The sequence below is a fragment of the Heterodontus francisci genome, chromosome 16 (genome assembly GCF_036365525.1).
Source record: "Heterodontus francisci isolate sHetFra1 chromosome 16, sHetFra1.hap1, whole genome shotgun sequence".
Classification (NCBI taxonomy): Eukaryota; Metazoa; Chordata; class Chondrichthyes; order Heterodontiformes; family Heterodontidae; genus Heterodontus; species Heterodontus francisci.
The window spans coordinates 71,422,090-71,436,111 of record NC_090386.1 but is presented as its reverse complement, the minus strand read 5'-3'; the positions used below and the strand labels follow the sequence as shown (position 1 = coordinate 71,436,111).

The 14,022-nt window shown below is 46.6% G+C and overlaps 1 protein-coding gene across 2 annotated transcripts in view; it reads left to right on the top strand.

Moving 5' to 3' along the window:
- Positions 1-14,022, top strand: part of nol4lb (nucleolar protein 4-like b) — a 372,518-nt gene that overhangs the window by 295,930 nt on the left and 62,566 nt on the right. Inside the window, exon 9 of one of the 2 annotated variants that reach the window (XM_068048368.1) lies at positions 11,025-11,183. The exons of the other annotated variant lie outside the window; for it this stretch is intronic. Coding sequence (XP_067904469.1) covers positions 11,025-11,183 — 159 coding nt within the window. The remainder of the gene's footprint in view (positions 1-11,024; positions 11,184-14,022) is intronic. 2 annotated transcript variants of the gene reach the window in all.

The window sequence follows — 14,022 nt, the reverse complement described above, 5'->3', positions numbered from 1 at the left end:
ATTGCCAAAATGGCAATGCTGCCCCTACGCAACAGGAAGCTATCTTAAATTGCTGAAAGGTTGTTTATAATGTATTTGCATCTCATTGTTTGCAATTTAGTGGTTGGCTCCTGATTTAGTGAACAGCGGGCGGCACTCACGCACCTTCAGGTTTATGACCATTAAAACCTGGCGGCACTGAAGTGAGAGGCTTCAGTGCCTTGACAGAGAGGCTGCTGCATAGCTGAAGAGGGGGGTTAGCAGGGCATTTTTGCACTGTGTTCCTGTGCGCTCTACAAGGGGGCTTGGGGTGTCAGGGACTTTGCAAGGGGACTCGGGGTCTTGGTAGTTCTGCAAACGGGCTCGGGGTCTCGGTGGCAATGCAAGGTGGCTCGGAGTCTCAGTAGCTCTGCAAGGGGGCTTGGGATGTCGGAGACAGGTTTGGGGATCCTGAAATGGGTTAGCAAACTGCTGTGTGGTATGTTTGGTTGCTCATACAGCTGGAAGAGAGAGTTGGCTATCTACAAGGTTGGGCTTTGGGGACTCCGCCAAGAGAATTGTCAAAAGATCAGCTGCCAAGGCAAGGGCGTTTCTGCATCAACAGTGCTCTGAAGGCCCACAGGTCACCTGGCATGGGTCTCCTACACCCTGTCTTTTTGGACTCCCGTGGCTTGATGCAGCACCTCCAACGGATGCAGGGCCAACAGGCTGCTGCACCTGTCAGTGAAGCTCCAGGATGAGAGCAGCAGCGGCCTGCATGGCAAGATGGGCCCACATGCACCAGAGAGTGTTCTGGACTCGGATCAGCTACCTCCAAGCGCCATTGTCAATGAAGACTGCAGCTCTCTAGGGAGGCCGTCACCGACTTATGCGCCCTGCTGGAGGATGGGTTGAGACCTGTGGGATCTGGGGGTCATCCTATGCCAGTGGCCCTGAAGGTCACAGTGGCACCTAACTTCTACACTTCTGGCTCTTTCCAGGGATCCACCAGGGCATGTGTGGAGTCTCCCAGGAACCAGCCCACCGCTGCATCGAAGAGGTGACTAATACCCTGTTCAAGAGGGCTATGTGCGCTGCTAGACTGACACTGACAGTAGGCCGAGAGGGCCATCGTGTTTGGGGCAATCACTGAATTTCCCTGAGTGCAAGGTGTGATAAATTGTACACATGTGGCCATCAAGGCTCCAATGGACCAGCCAGCTGCCTTCATCAACAGGAAGGGCTTCCATTCAATCGACATTCAGCTGGTCTGCAATCACCGAAAGCGTTTCCTGCAAGTGTGTGCCCGTTTTTCGGGAAGCAGTCATGATGCCTACAGACATAGTCCCAGATGCCACAGATTTTTAGGCCTCCTGCTTGCCTTCTCTAGATTCTCGGGAACAAGGGCTACCCATTGAAGACTTGGCTTCTTATGCCTGTGGGGAACATTTGCAATACAGCGAAGGAGAGGTACAACAATTGCCAAGGATTCACCCGAGTGACCATCGCGCAGGCCTATTGGGCTGCTGAAGATGAGATTCCGCTGTCTCAATTGATCCGCTGGAGCTCTGCAGTATGCCCCAGTGAGTATCTTGTCTCATGGTGGTCTGCAGTGCTCTGCACAATCTAGCCCTACAGAGCGGGGAGGCCTTACAAGACACTGAGATGCCTGAGCAACACCCCTCCACCAATGAGGAGGGAGAGGAGCATGCAGCACCAGATGGTGACAACTTTGCACCGGTGGCCAGGCAGATTGAGCGACGTGCCAATGAGGCAAGATACATCCTCATAATCACCCGCTTCCAGACACCCTGATGTCCACTCGCAGTGACTCCAACAAAGACTCACCTCAGCGCATGCGGTCTGTCGCCACCTTTCTATTTGTTTTTTTAAAATTCATTCATGGGATGTGGGCTTCGCGGGATGTGGGCTTCGCTGGCCAGGCCAGCATTTATTGCCCATCCCTCATTGCCCTTGAGAAGGTGGTGGTGAGCTGCCTTCTTAAACCGCTGCAGTCCATGTGGGGTAGGTACACCCACAGTGCTGTTAGGAAGGGAGTTCCAGGATTTTGACCCAGCGACAATGAAGGAACGGCGATATAGTTCCAAGTCAGGATGGTGCATAACTTGGAGGGGAACTTGCAGGTGGCGGTGTTCCCATGTGTCTGCTGCCCTTGTCCTTCTAGTTGGTAGAGGTCGCGGGTTTGGAAGGTGCTGCCTAAGGAGTCTTGGTGTGTTGCTGCAGTGCATTTTGTAGATGGTACACACTGCTGCCACAGTGCATCGGTGGTGGAGGGAGTGAATGTTTGTAGATGGGGTGCTAATCAAGCGGTTTGATTTGTCCTGGATGGTGTCGAGCTTCTTGAGTGTTGTTGGAGCTGCACCCATCCAGGCAAGTGGAGAGTATTCCATCACACTCCTGACTTGTGCCTTGTAGATGGTGGACAGGCTTTGGAGAGTCAGGAGGTGAGTTACTCGCCGCAGGAGTCCTAGCCTCTGACCAGCCCTTGTAGCCACGGTATTTATATGGCTACTCCAGTTCAGTTTCTGGTCAATGGTAGCCCCAAGGATGTTGATAGTGGGGGATTCAGCGATGGTAATGCCATTGAATGTCAAGGGGAGATGGTTAGATTCTCTCTAGTTGGAGATGGTCATTGCCTGGCACTTATGTGGCACAAATGTTACTTGCCACTTATCAGCCCAAGCCTGGATATTGTCCGAGTCTTGCTGCATTTCTACACGGACTGCATCAGTATCTGAGGAGTCGCGAATGGTGCTGAACATTGTGCAATCATCAGCGAACATCCCTACTTCTGACCTTATGATTGAAGGAAGGTCATTGATGAAGCAGCTGAAGATGGTTGGGCCTAGGACACTAACCTGAGGAACTCCTGCAGTGATGTCCTGGAGTTCAGATGATTGACTTCCAACAACCACAACTATCTTACTTTGCGCGAGGTATGACTCCAACCAGCGGAAGGTTTTCCCCCTGATTCCCATTGACTTAGTTTTGCTAGAGCTTCTTGATGCCATACTCGGTCAAATGCTGCCTTGATGTCAAGGGCAGTCACCTCACCTCTTGTGTTCAGCTCTTTTGTCCATGTTTGAACCAAGGCTGTAATGAGGTCAGGAGATGAGTGGCCCTGGCGGAACCCAAACTGAGCGTCACTGAGCAGATTATTGCTAAGCAAGTGCCGCTTGATGGCACAGTTGATGACCCCTTCCATCACTTTACTGATGATTGAGAGCAGGCTGATGGGGCAGTAATTGGCCGGGTTGGACTTGTCCTGCTTTTTGTGTACAGGACATACCTGGGCAATTTTCCACATTGCAGGATAGATGCCAGTGTTGTAGCTGTTCTGAAACAGCTTGGCTAGGGGCGCGGCAAGTTCTGGAGCACAGGACCTCAGTACTATTGCCAGAATATTGTCAGGACCCATAGCCTTTGCAGTATCCAGTGCCTTCAGTCGTTTCTTGATGTCACGCGGAGTGAATCGAATTGGCTGAAGTCTGGCATCTGTGATGCTGGGGACTTCAGGAGGAGGCCGAGATGGATCATCAACTCGGCACTTCTGGCTGAAGATTATTGCAAATGCTTCTGCCTTGTCTTTTGCACTGATGTGTTGGGCTCCCCCATCATTGAGGATGTGGATATTGTCCACCACCATTCATGGCTGGATGTGGCAGGACTGCAGAGCTTAGATCTGATCCGTTGGTTATGGGATTGCTTAGCTCTGTCTATCACATGCTGCTTATGCAGTTTGGCACGCAGATAGTCCTCTGTCGTAGCTTCAGCAGGTTGACACTTCATTTTGAGGTATGCCTGGTGCTGCTCCTGGCATGCCCTCCTGCACTCTTCATTGAACCAGGGTTGGTCTCCTGGCTTGATGGTAATGGTAGAGTAGGCGATATGCCGGGCTATGAGGTTACAGATTGTGGTTGAGTACAATTCTGCTGCTGCTGATGGCCCTGTAGCGCCTCATGGATGCCCAGTTTTGCATTGCTAGATCTGTTCGAAATCTATCCCATTTAGCACGGCGGTAGTGCCACACAACACGAAGGAGAGTATCCTCAATGTGAAGGCGGGACTTAGTCTCCACAACAACTGTGCGGTGGTCACTCCTACCAATACTATCATGGACAGATGCATCTGCGGCAGGCAGATTGGTGAGAATGAGGTCAAGTATGTTTTCCCCTCTTATTGGTTCCCTCAACACCTGCCGCATACCCAGTCTAGCAGATATGGCCTTTAGGACTGTGTTCCCTGACTTTTGACCAGCTGCAGTGCTCATTAGTGCCCATGGGAGAACATATATTAATGAGGGCTATGGGTACATTGGCATTGCACTAAGGGGGAAGGGAGAAGTCAGCAGTTCACAATTAAGGCATCATGGAAAAATGCTTTGAGACAATGATCGTTAATGATTGTAACAAAATAACTTTTAATTAATCAATAAATTGCAAATGTTCTACACCTATGAGTCCCCAAGTGTGGCTAGATTTTCTTGATAGGTTTGCAAATGCTCCTACATGGTATGATCCCTGTGACAGCAGCTGAACTGGAGGCAGGCTGCTGGTCAGGCCTGAGATGATTTCAGCCGGTGTCCTACGCGTGCCTGAGGTTTGGAGGGCCCTGGCTGCATGAGGGTTTCCTGCACAGATACAGGACTTTCCTTACGTGTCGCGGCTGCTGGAGCTGGACTCACAAAGGAGCTGAGGAGCCGTTGTCCATGCTCGGAGTGCCCTGAGGTGTGCCCCAGATGTGGAGGTCAGCCTCTCCTCCTCCCTTTCAAGGCTCACTTGAACCTCCCTGCTCACCTGAGAAGGACGAGAAGCAAAAGAAGTCTCCAGGCTCCTCATCCTACTCTCACCTTGCCATTGCTGCGTTGAGCTCATGGCCAAGCACTCATCTGTGGAATCTGACTCTGTACCAGGGTCACCAACCTCTCGATGGAGAAAGCCATGTGCTTGCAACCCTGGGTTAGGCAGCACTCGGGGCATGGAACGACTCCTCCATCGTCCGTTCAAGGCTGAGCATGGCCTTTGGCATCTCTGCCAGATGTTGCCTTACCCCTCTCTGCAACTCCAGCATGCCAGGTCCTGTCAACACCAGAGGCCTCGGCTGTCTCAGCCTCAGCCAGCTACTTGGGCGAGTCTGCGGTGCTTTCACCAGCTTGTGACCCTGATTCTACAGCCTAAGGCAAACCCACCGAGCTGAAAGTATCTGCGCTGGTGGAAGGTGCAGGAGAGTCATGGGACGGTGCATCCACTGACTGTTGATCCTCTCACAGGTGGAATTTTGTCCTCCTTCCACTGGAGTCTCTTGCGGACGCTGACCTGTATGAGAGAACACATATGTGTGGGTTAGGATGAACAGGTCTAGTCATGTCAACCATGCATGATGTGGGCCTCCACTGTTGAACTGTATGTTGATGGAAGTCAATCCTCACTCTCTTGTGTGGATACTCCACTATGGAGCAGATGCCTTAGGTCGCCACCAGTTTGAGTGCCTCCTTTTCTGCTGTGCAGAGAGGCCTAATGTCGGGGATCCGTGATGTCTCCCTCATGTTGTGTGCTCTCTTGTCCTGTAGGTGGAAAACGGGAGATAGTCATACTTTGCTAAGACTTCAATATGACAGCTCCTCATCTCTTACTGGGCTTTCCCATTTAGCTCATCCTCCCGTCAGCTCTCAGGGGAGTCACTGATGTAGTTTCCTGTAGTTAGTGAAACTAAAGACAAAATGTGGAAATTAAGGGAGGCTGCTCTCATATAATAATGCATTTTTCATTAGCTTATTGATGGGTGTTTCACCTGCTTGCAGAGACTCAGTGAAAACCATTTATACATTTACATTCAAATTCAGTTGGGAAGGTGCATTGGCGACTTAGTGAGAATAAAAGCCTGGTTACTAATAATTCAAGATGTATACAGGATGCAATGCTCTTGTTTGACTGCGTGATGTGTGTAACATATTTGTCGCATAATGTCAGGGAGTTAATGGGGGTGAACTGTGAAAGAGGGTGGCCTGTGGCCAAGATGCAGACCTGCATCTGTCAGGAGGAGGTGATACTTAACCCCAATGCCAACACTTTTGTGGTGCGCCCCTATGCATGTCCCACTTCCTACTGCGTAGCCTCATGCAAACCCTCAAAAGGAGGTATAGAGCATTCATCTTGGCAGAACAAATGAGGTCGTTGACTCTCTTCCTGCACTGGACCCATGTCCAGGGGGTGTCCCCATGGCTGCTGACCTCCTCTGCGATCTCTGTCCAGGCTTGTTTGGTGAGGCTGAAGGACCTCTTCTTGCCATCACTGGGGAAGAGGAGCTCCCACCTTTCCCTTGCAACCTGGAGGAGAATCTCCAGGGAAGCATCGGTTAGTCATGGGGCCACTCTATGTCTGCCTTCTGCCATGGTCGATGCAGGCTCTGTTTCAGCTTCCTTGCCTATCGGTCTGATGCAGGGGTTCTGGGGCAGGAAGTGGCAGCTGAAGGGGTCCTAGGCCAGCAAACGACACTGTGGAAGGCAGTCATTCTGAAAAGACACGAGTGATTGAAGTGCTGGCAGGCCTTTAAATATGGCGCCAGCACCTGCTTTGGGTCATCTGACGACGTGATGATCGTCTTGCCTTCCACCCCCCTCCTCGTGATTGGAGGGGGGCCATCTACTATGTAAAATGGCCACCTGTGGCGTGATCACGATGGACTGGCCGTCCACGTCGCATTCTGGGACTGGTGGCGGGCTCACAAAATGCACCCCCCTCTATGTATCTGTTTCAACAGAGCATTGGCAAGGATCTGGCAGAAAATTGGCTGCCTGCACTCAGAGTTGGAAATGATCTATTGCATATGGTATCTTATTGCAGAAATGAAAAACAGATGCAATATACTTGATGACAGTACAATTAGAAATTAGAAATCATGTTATCATTATGGCAAAGCACTCCATCCACGCAGTGGTAGAATGAACTTGACTTCCGATAATGAGCCCTGATCCTACTAATCCAGAGAACTGCAGCAAAGAGGCCAGGAAGAAATGAAGGATATCACAGAAAACATCATTCTGTCACTGATGTAGTTTCCTGCAGTTAGTGAAACTAAAGACAAAATGTGGAAGTAAAGGGAGGCTACTCTCATATAATAATGCATTTTTCATTAGCTGATTGGTGGCTGTTTCACCTGCTTGCAGAGACTCCGTGAAAACCATCTATACAATCCTGCGGCGAGTAACTCACCTCCTGACTCCCCAAAGCCTGTCCACCATCTACAAGGCACAAGTCAGGTGTGTGATGGAATACTCTCCACTTGCCTGGATGGGTGCAGCTCCAACAACACTCAAGAAGCTCGACACCATCCAGGACAAAGCAGCCGCTTGATTGGCACCCCATCTACAAACATTCACTTCCTCCACCACCGACGCACTGTGGCAGCAGTGTGTACCATCTACAAGATGCACTGCAGCAATGCACCAAGGCTCCTTAGACAGCACCTTCCAAACCTGCAATCTCTACCAACTAGAAGGACAAGGGTAGCAAATGCATGGGAAAAGCACCACCTGCAAGTTCCCCTCCAAGTCACATACCATCCTGACTTGGAACTATATTGTCGTCCCTTCACTGTCGCTGGGTCAAAATCCTGGAACTCCCTTCCTAACAGTACTGTGGGTGTACATACCCCACATGGACTGCAGCGGTTCAAGAAGGCGGCTCATCACCACCTTCTCAAGGGCAATTAGGGATGGGCAACAATGTTATCCTAGCCAGCAATGCCCACATCCCATGAATGAAATAAAAAAAAAACTTAAATTCAAATTCAGTAGGGAAGGTGCATTGGCGACTTAGTGAGAATAAAAGCCTGGTACTAATAATACGAGTTGTATACAGGATGCAATGCTCTTTTTTGACTGCGTGATGTGTGTAACATAATTTATCATATAATGTCAGGTACAGTGCCCCTTAGAGACCAGGAAAAGCATGTAGCATTCAAAGTTTTGCTATTTATTTATTTATTTAGAGATACAGCACTGAAACAGGCCCTTCGGCCCACCGAGTCTGTGCCGACCATCAACCACCCATTTATACTAATCCTACATTAATCCCATATTCCTACCCCATCCCCAACTTCCCTCAATTCCCCTACCACCTACCTATACTAGGGGCAATTTATAATGGCCAATTTACCTATCAACCTGCAAGTATTTGGTAGAGTTGAGTGACGATAGATGAAATTTAACAGGTGAGCAACTTGCCAACTGTGCAAGGAAAGGCAGTGGACGTTTTGAGCAAGGTGGGGAGGCCATGGTACAGATTCAAGTTCTCTTTTTATTACTTGAGTTCGAGAATTTTCCAAAATTTTATTGATGTTTTGTGAATTGTGTTTTGTGGTTCTGTCCATTGTCTATGAAAAGTACACATTCAGTTCCCTATCAACAACTGGGAATTTCTCATCAAAGTATTTTTAAAAAATAAATGAAAATAACTTTATTTCAAATAAAAGCTTCTAAGTAGAATCTTATTAGTGTTTTGTAAAACTTTTATTTCAAAAAGAAGAGGAGATTTAGGCGTATGCATTCTAGTTCTCTATTTACTACTGGGGTTATTTTTGAATAAGCATTTTATTTGGGGAAAAAAATCACTAAAATTCTTTTGAGTATTGCTGAAAACAGAGCCATTTTGTCGAAGCTTTTCATCTTGCACTCATCAGGACAATTCACAAGAATACCAGTGTAAGGGAAGCAACAAATCTGTACTATATGAGAAGAGAGTGCTGATTGGTTGACAAGTGGACTTTGATTGGTAGAGGCATTGCCATGGAGAATGCACCAGTTTCACAAAAATCTATCGATCTCAGTCATGAAAGTTCCAATTGTCCAAACACCCACAACTTTTTGGGGCAGAACATTACAGTTTACTACTAAAATCTACAGTCCAGGCAACTGCTGTTACATTTCACAGCAACAGACTATGAGGAGACGACTAATCAGGCCTTGATTGGGCAGCACAAAAAGGGAAGGCAGGTCGGAGATTGTCATTTGGCCACGTGTTGGTAGATTGGGACTCTGGTGGCCAGGAACAACAGATTGGGACTCGGGAGCTGGCAGATTGGGAATTGAGTTATTTAAAAGCCAGAGTGCCATAGGGAAGTAACCCAGCCCATTATAACCATCAGCACAAGGCAACCTAAAGAATGGTGACCTATGCAACCATGTCTCAGGTCAGTCCTGTATCAATGTGCTAATCATGCTATACAAATCCAGGCTGTTGGGCTGTTTGCTGTGCATTTCTTTTCTTCTCTTGCATGTTGGGAGATTCTTAACTCATAAGCACAGATACGAATGAGTTATGTAGGTATTTCCACCACTGAAAAAATGATGAGAAGGAAACGTCAACCAGCAATATTTGATTTATTGTGATCTTCGTTGAATATTGTTTCAATACAGTTTGTACAACCTGAGCCTTAAGGGACAATTAACAATTGTGTGTTGGTATTATTTCCGTTATTGCTTCTGTTTGATATTCATGATCCCAGAATAACAAACATTCTTTTGACAAAATGCATAATGTAACTTGCAAGGTGCCACAGAAATGCACTATTCTAAGGTATGATGTGCTCTTGATCTGAAAATATTCATTGTCCATGATATTTTATCACATTTAGATTTATAATCAAATAATTTTTAATTTGGATTTATTAGCTGCCATTCTAATTGGTTAATTATTAAATTTTACCTATGATCTGTTCATTTCATTTTTATTCTTAAGGAGTTTAAAACGTAATTAAAATTCAAATAAAGTATGAGATAATGTTATGTAAAGTAATTAACCCTTTTCATTGGAATTTAAAAATAAAATTCTCTTTTTCTCCGTGGAGTTTACATAACTATAATGAGTGCATCAGGTTTTCTATTGTTTTAATACATTGCCCTTTTTGCCATATTCTCAATTTGATGAGCTTGTTGTTAATCAAGCAGCAATCATTTCAATCATGACCTGGGATCATCAGGTTATTGTAATAAACTTTAAAGAATGTTAAAAGAAAATCTCTTTTATCTTCTATATTCAAAACATTAGCTAGTGGGTTTTATGGCTCACCGTAAGCTTGCTGCTGAGTTTTGTAAAGATTTTGCCTGATGGTACTATCATTGTTTCCTCTACCATCTTTCGTGCAGGTGGCTTTGGGTTATTGCTGCTGATTATGGGGTGATGGAATTTTCCATTTCTTTTGATACCTTTGTGTTAAGGCCAAAAAAAAATCCTGCACACCAAAGTTTGAATTTTAAAAAGACTCCAGTCTTGTTCTGTCTCACTGAGGCCAGGGCACCGATTATATTAATGGAAAACACATTCCAACTTCCTATTAATTTTCATCAGTTGTGCAGCAGTGGAAAAGATGGTGTTTCTGGCAGAAGACTCAGAGTATAGGCTCCCAAATATCTATGGATCCTGCCCCTTCCAAGTCTCTAAACACCAAGCCACCAGCAGATGCATTCGTCTCTCTTCGCTCATGCTTGACCCAGCTACACAAATTTTGATCTTGTCCTGTGGAGAGGTTCAAAATATAAATGTCAGTTAAGACTGAAATTGGACTGATCCAAAGTTTGATGTTGAAGTAACCGTCATACTAGTGCCATAAGTCTCATGTCACCAATGCAACCCCAAAGTAAACTTATTGAACTTCCAGAAGCAGTTGTTGCCAGCAATATAAGACCTTAGAATTTGGAGCCAGCAGAATTAGTAGGGCATATAAAAGCAGGTAAAACTGTCCAGGAACCCAAAATTAAAGCACTGCAGTCAGGCCTATTAGTCATTTTTAAAAAATAAAATCAGTTTGATGTTGTGAAATTATCTTCTTAGAATCAGTAATTAAATATGTAAGAAACCAATTCCCTCTCATGATTAGCGCCTTTAACATTTTGTAAACCTTGTCAAATTTAATAAAAACAACCTGTCAAATAAAAGTGTAAAAGGAGCAGTAATGTGATAAAATCAGTTTCCAATTCAAACAAGGGTAATTGCACCTTCTTTTGTCCATTTATCCTCCACCTCCCTTTTATTTATTTCTGTCTTTAGGCGTCTCGCCTACATGCCTCCTCTTTCAGACAGGAGGACAGGGAAGAGGGAGCCTCCAACTTCTTCATGACTACTGTCGCCGGTGCAGCTCCTTCTTCAGCCAACAGGAAGCGTGCTTGCTGGAGGGTGAGACGGGCATCTGGTTTTTCTTCCTCTGAGGTGAGACGCTGCGTTTCGCGGGGCGCCCCACCCAGAGTCCCCACTGAAAATTTTTAAAAGTAATCTTGTGCAACTGGTGGGTGCGAGTTACAAAACGCCCTGGGACTCAAACTTGCTGCTACACAAGTGAGAAGCAAACATATTATCAACAACAACTGTTGTATCAGAACAATGTCTGTTCATTGTTCCTATGTCCCCCTCCCCCTCCAGTTAGAACCATCACTGGCTTTGCGAGTTTTCCTCCTGCTGTGGTAGAGTGGGAGCCTAGCTGTAAACTGACAAAAGTCTGACTACCAGTTGAGGCCGGGAGGACATGACAGACTAGGCCTCCCCTGTTGCATATAGTGCATGTCTGTCACGCTTCAAAGTACTGAAGTGTGTAAAAATAATGAATAAAAGCTTGTCGTTTCCTGTCATTTTTCTGACCTTGATAATCAGGCCTCCAAAGGGAAGGGCCAGGGAATTACAAACAGTTGCCAATCTAAAGAAGCATTCCTCAGCAAGTAGCCATTAAATTACAGATTAAATTTGTTTTTACATTGGCAGTTTAATATCACAGTTTACAGTACTCCAGATCCCTGGCTACCTTGAGCAACACCAGTTTGACCAGCTGGCATTAATTAATGATTGTATGTTCAGAAACACACTCGAGAAAAATAGTAAAGCTTGAAGACCAGAGGGTAAAAAGGGAATTGTTATCTTCTTCTAGGAAGGATAAGCATTCTGGCAGAGGTGCTTATTCTAAATTAGCATAAGGACAGTAAGAATTGACAGTAAGTTCTACAGAAGTTGGTGTCTGCCTGTGTATCTGTCTGCCTGTCTGTAATGTGTCCTGTGTGCAACTATAGCAGTTTTTCTTCTAGAGCCACAGAAATTTGGATTCCAGGGGTATGAGTTCTCCCAACTGGGGTCTTTACCTTGACATGGCTAAATTTGGTTCCTTTATCCCAGCAGCAGCTTCATCCACAAAATAATCTAGTATTATGGCAGGATAAAGCAGATAAATGTAGAAGTATAAACATCAACAGATGAATTAGGAATGTTACTTTACCAGAATCTGTCAAAATGGCACCAATATGAAAACAGCATAGGCATTTCTGTGTGGTATATATTGGCCCAGATTTTGCTCTGTGGGGTGAAGGAACGGCTTTCACCATTCTCCTCCTGTATCATTGCCCAGAGACTTTTTGCAGGCTTGTTAGCAGAGATTTCTGTTAATCCTGCGTCTGACCAGGTGTGGCGCCCGCTACAGAGGATCTGTGATGTCTATGGGCAGGTCACACAGCAGAGAGGCTCTTCAAACAATCAGATTGAAAAATCCTCACACAGTCACGCAGACTGCAAACCAAGAAGTAAAAAACAGGAAATATAAATTATCCACTGATTGGCAACCCCTCCACCACCAGCACCTTCCAAACCTGCAGCCTCTGCCGTCTAGAAGAACAAGGGCAACAAGCGCATAGGAACAAAAACAAGAAATGCTGGAATCACTCAGCAGGTCTGGCAGCATCTGTGGAAAGAGAAGCAGAGTTAACGTTTCGGGTCAGTGACCCTTCTTCGGAAGCGCATAGGAACACCTTTCTTTCTTTCTTTGGCCTCCTTGTTTCGAGAGACAATGGGTAAGCGCCTGGAGGTGGTCAGTGGTTTGGGAAGCAGCACCTGGAGTGGCTATAAAGGCCAATTCGAGAGTGACAGACTCTTCCACAGGTGCTGCAGATAAAATTGTTGTCGGGGCTGTTACACAGTTGGCTCTCCCCTTGCGCTTCTGTCTTTTTTCCTGCCAACTGCTAAGTCTCTTCGACTCGCCACACTTTAGCCCCGCCTTTATGGCTGCCCATCAGCTCTGGCGATCACTGGCAACTGACTCCCACAACTTGTGATCAATGTCACAGGACTTCATGTCGCGTTTGCAGACATCTTTAAAGCGGAGGCATGGACGGCCGGTGGGTCTGATACCAGTGACGAGCTCACTGTACAATGTGTCCTTGGGGATCCTGCCATCTTCCATGCGGCTCACATGGCCAAGCCATCTCAAGCGCCGCCGGCTCAGTAGGGTGTATATGCTGGGGATGTTGGCCGCCTCGAGGACTTCTGTGTTGAAGATACGGTCCTGCCACCTGATGCCAAGGATTCTCCGGAGGTAACGAAGATGGAATGAATTGAGACATCGATCTTGGCTGACATATGTTGTCCAGGCCTCGCTGCCGTAGAGCAAGGTACTGAGGACACAGGCTTGATACACTCGGACTTTTGTGTTCCGTGTCAGTGCGCCATTTTCCCATACTCTCTTGGCCAGTCTGGACATAGCAGTGGAAGCCTTTCCCATGCGCTTGTTGACTTCTGCATAGAGAGACAGGTTACTGGTGATAGTTGAGACTAGGTAGGTGAACTCTTGAACCACGTCCAGAGTGTGGTGGCCGATTTTGATGGATGGAGCATTTCTGACGTCCTATCCCATGTTGCTCACATGATGTCTAGAAGAACAAGGGCAACAAGCGCATAGGAACACCACCACCTGCAAATTCCACTCCAAGACACACACCACCATGACATTGCAAATATGTTGCCATTCCTTCCTATTACTGGGTCAAAATCCTGGAACTCGCTCCCTAACAGCACTGTGGGTGTATCTAGACCACATGGATTGTTGCAGTTCAAGAAGATGGCTCACCACCAGCTTCTCAAGGATAATTAGGGATGGGCAATAAATGCTGGCCTTGCCAGCAATGCCCAAATCCCATGAACGAATAAAAAAAATTAATCATTGTACAGGAAGCAAAATTAAGATGGGGGCATACACATGGGATTAAGGGAGAGAGATAAAGGAGAAAAGCATAAA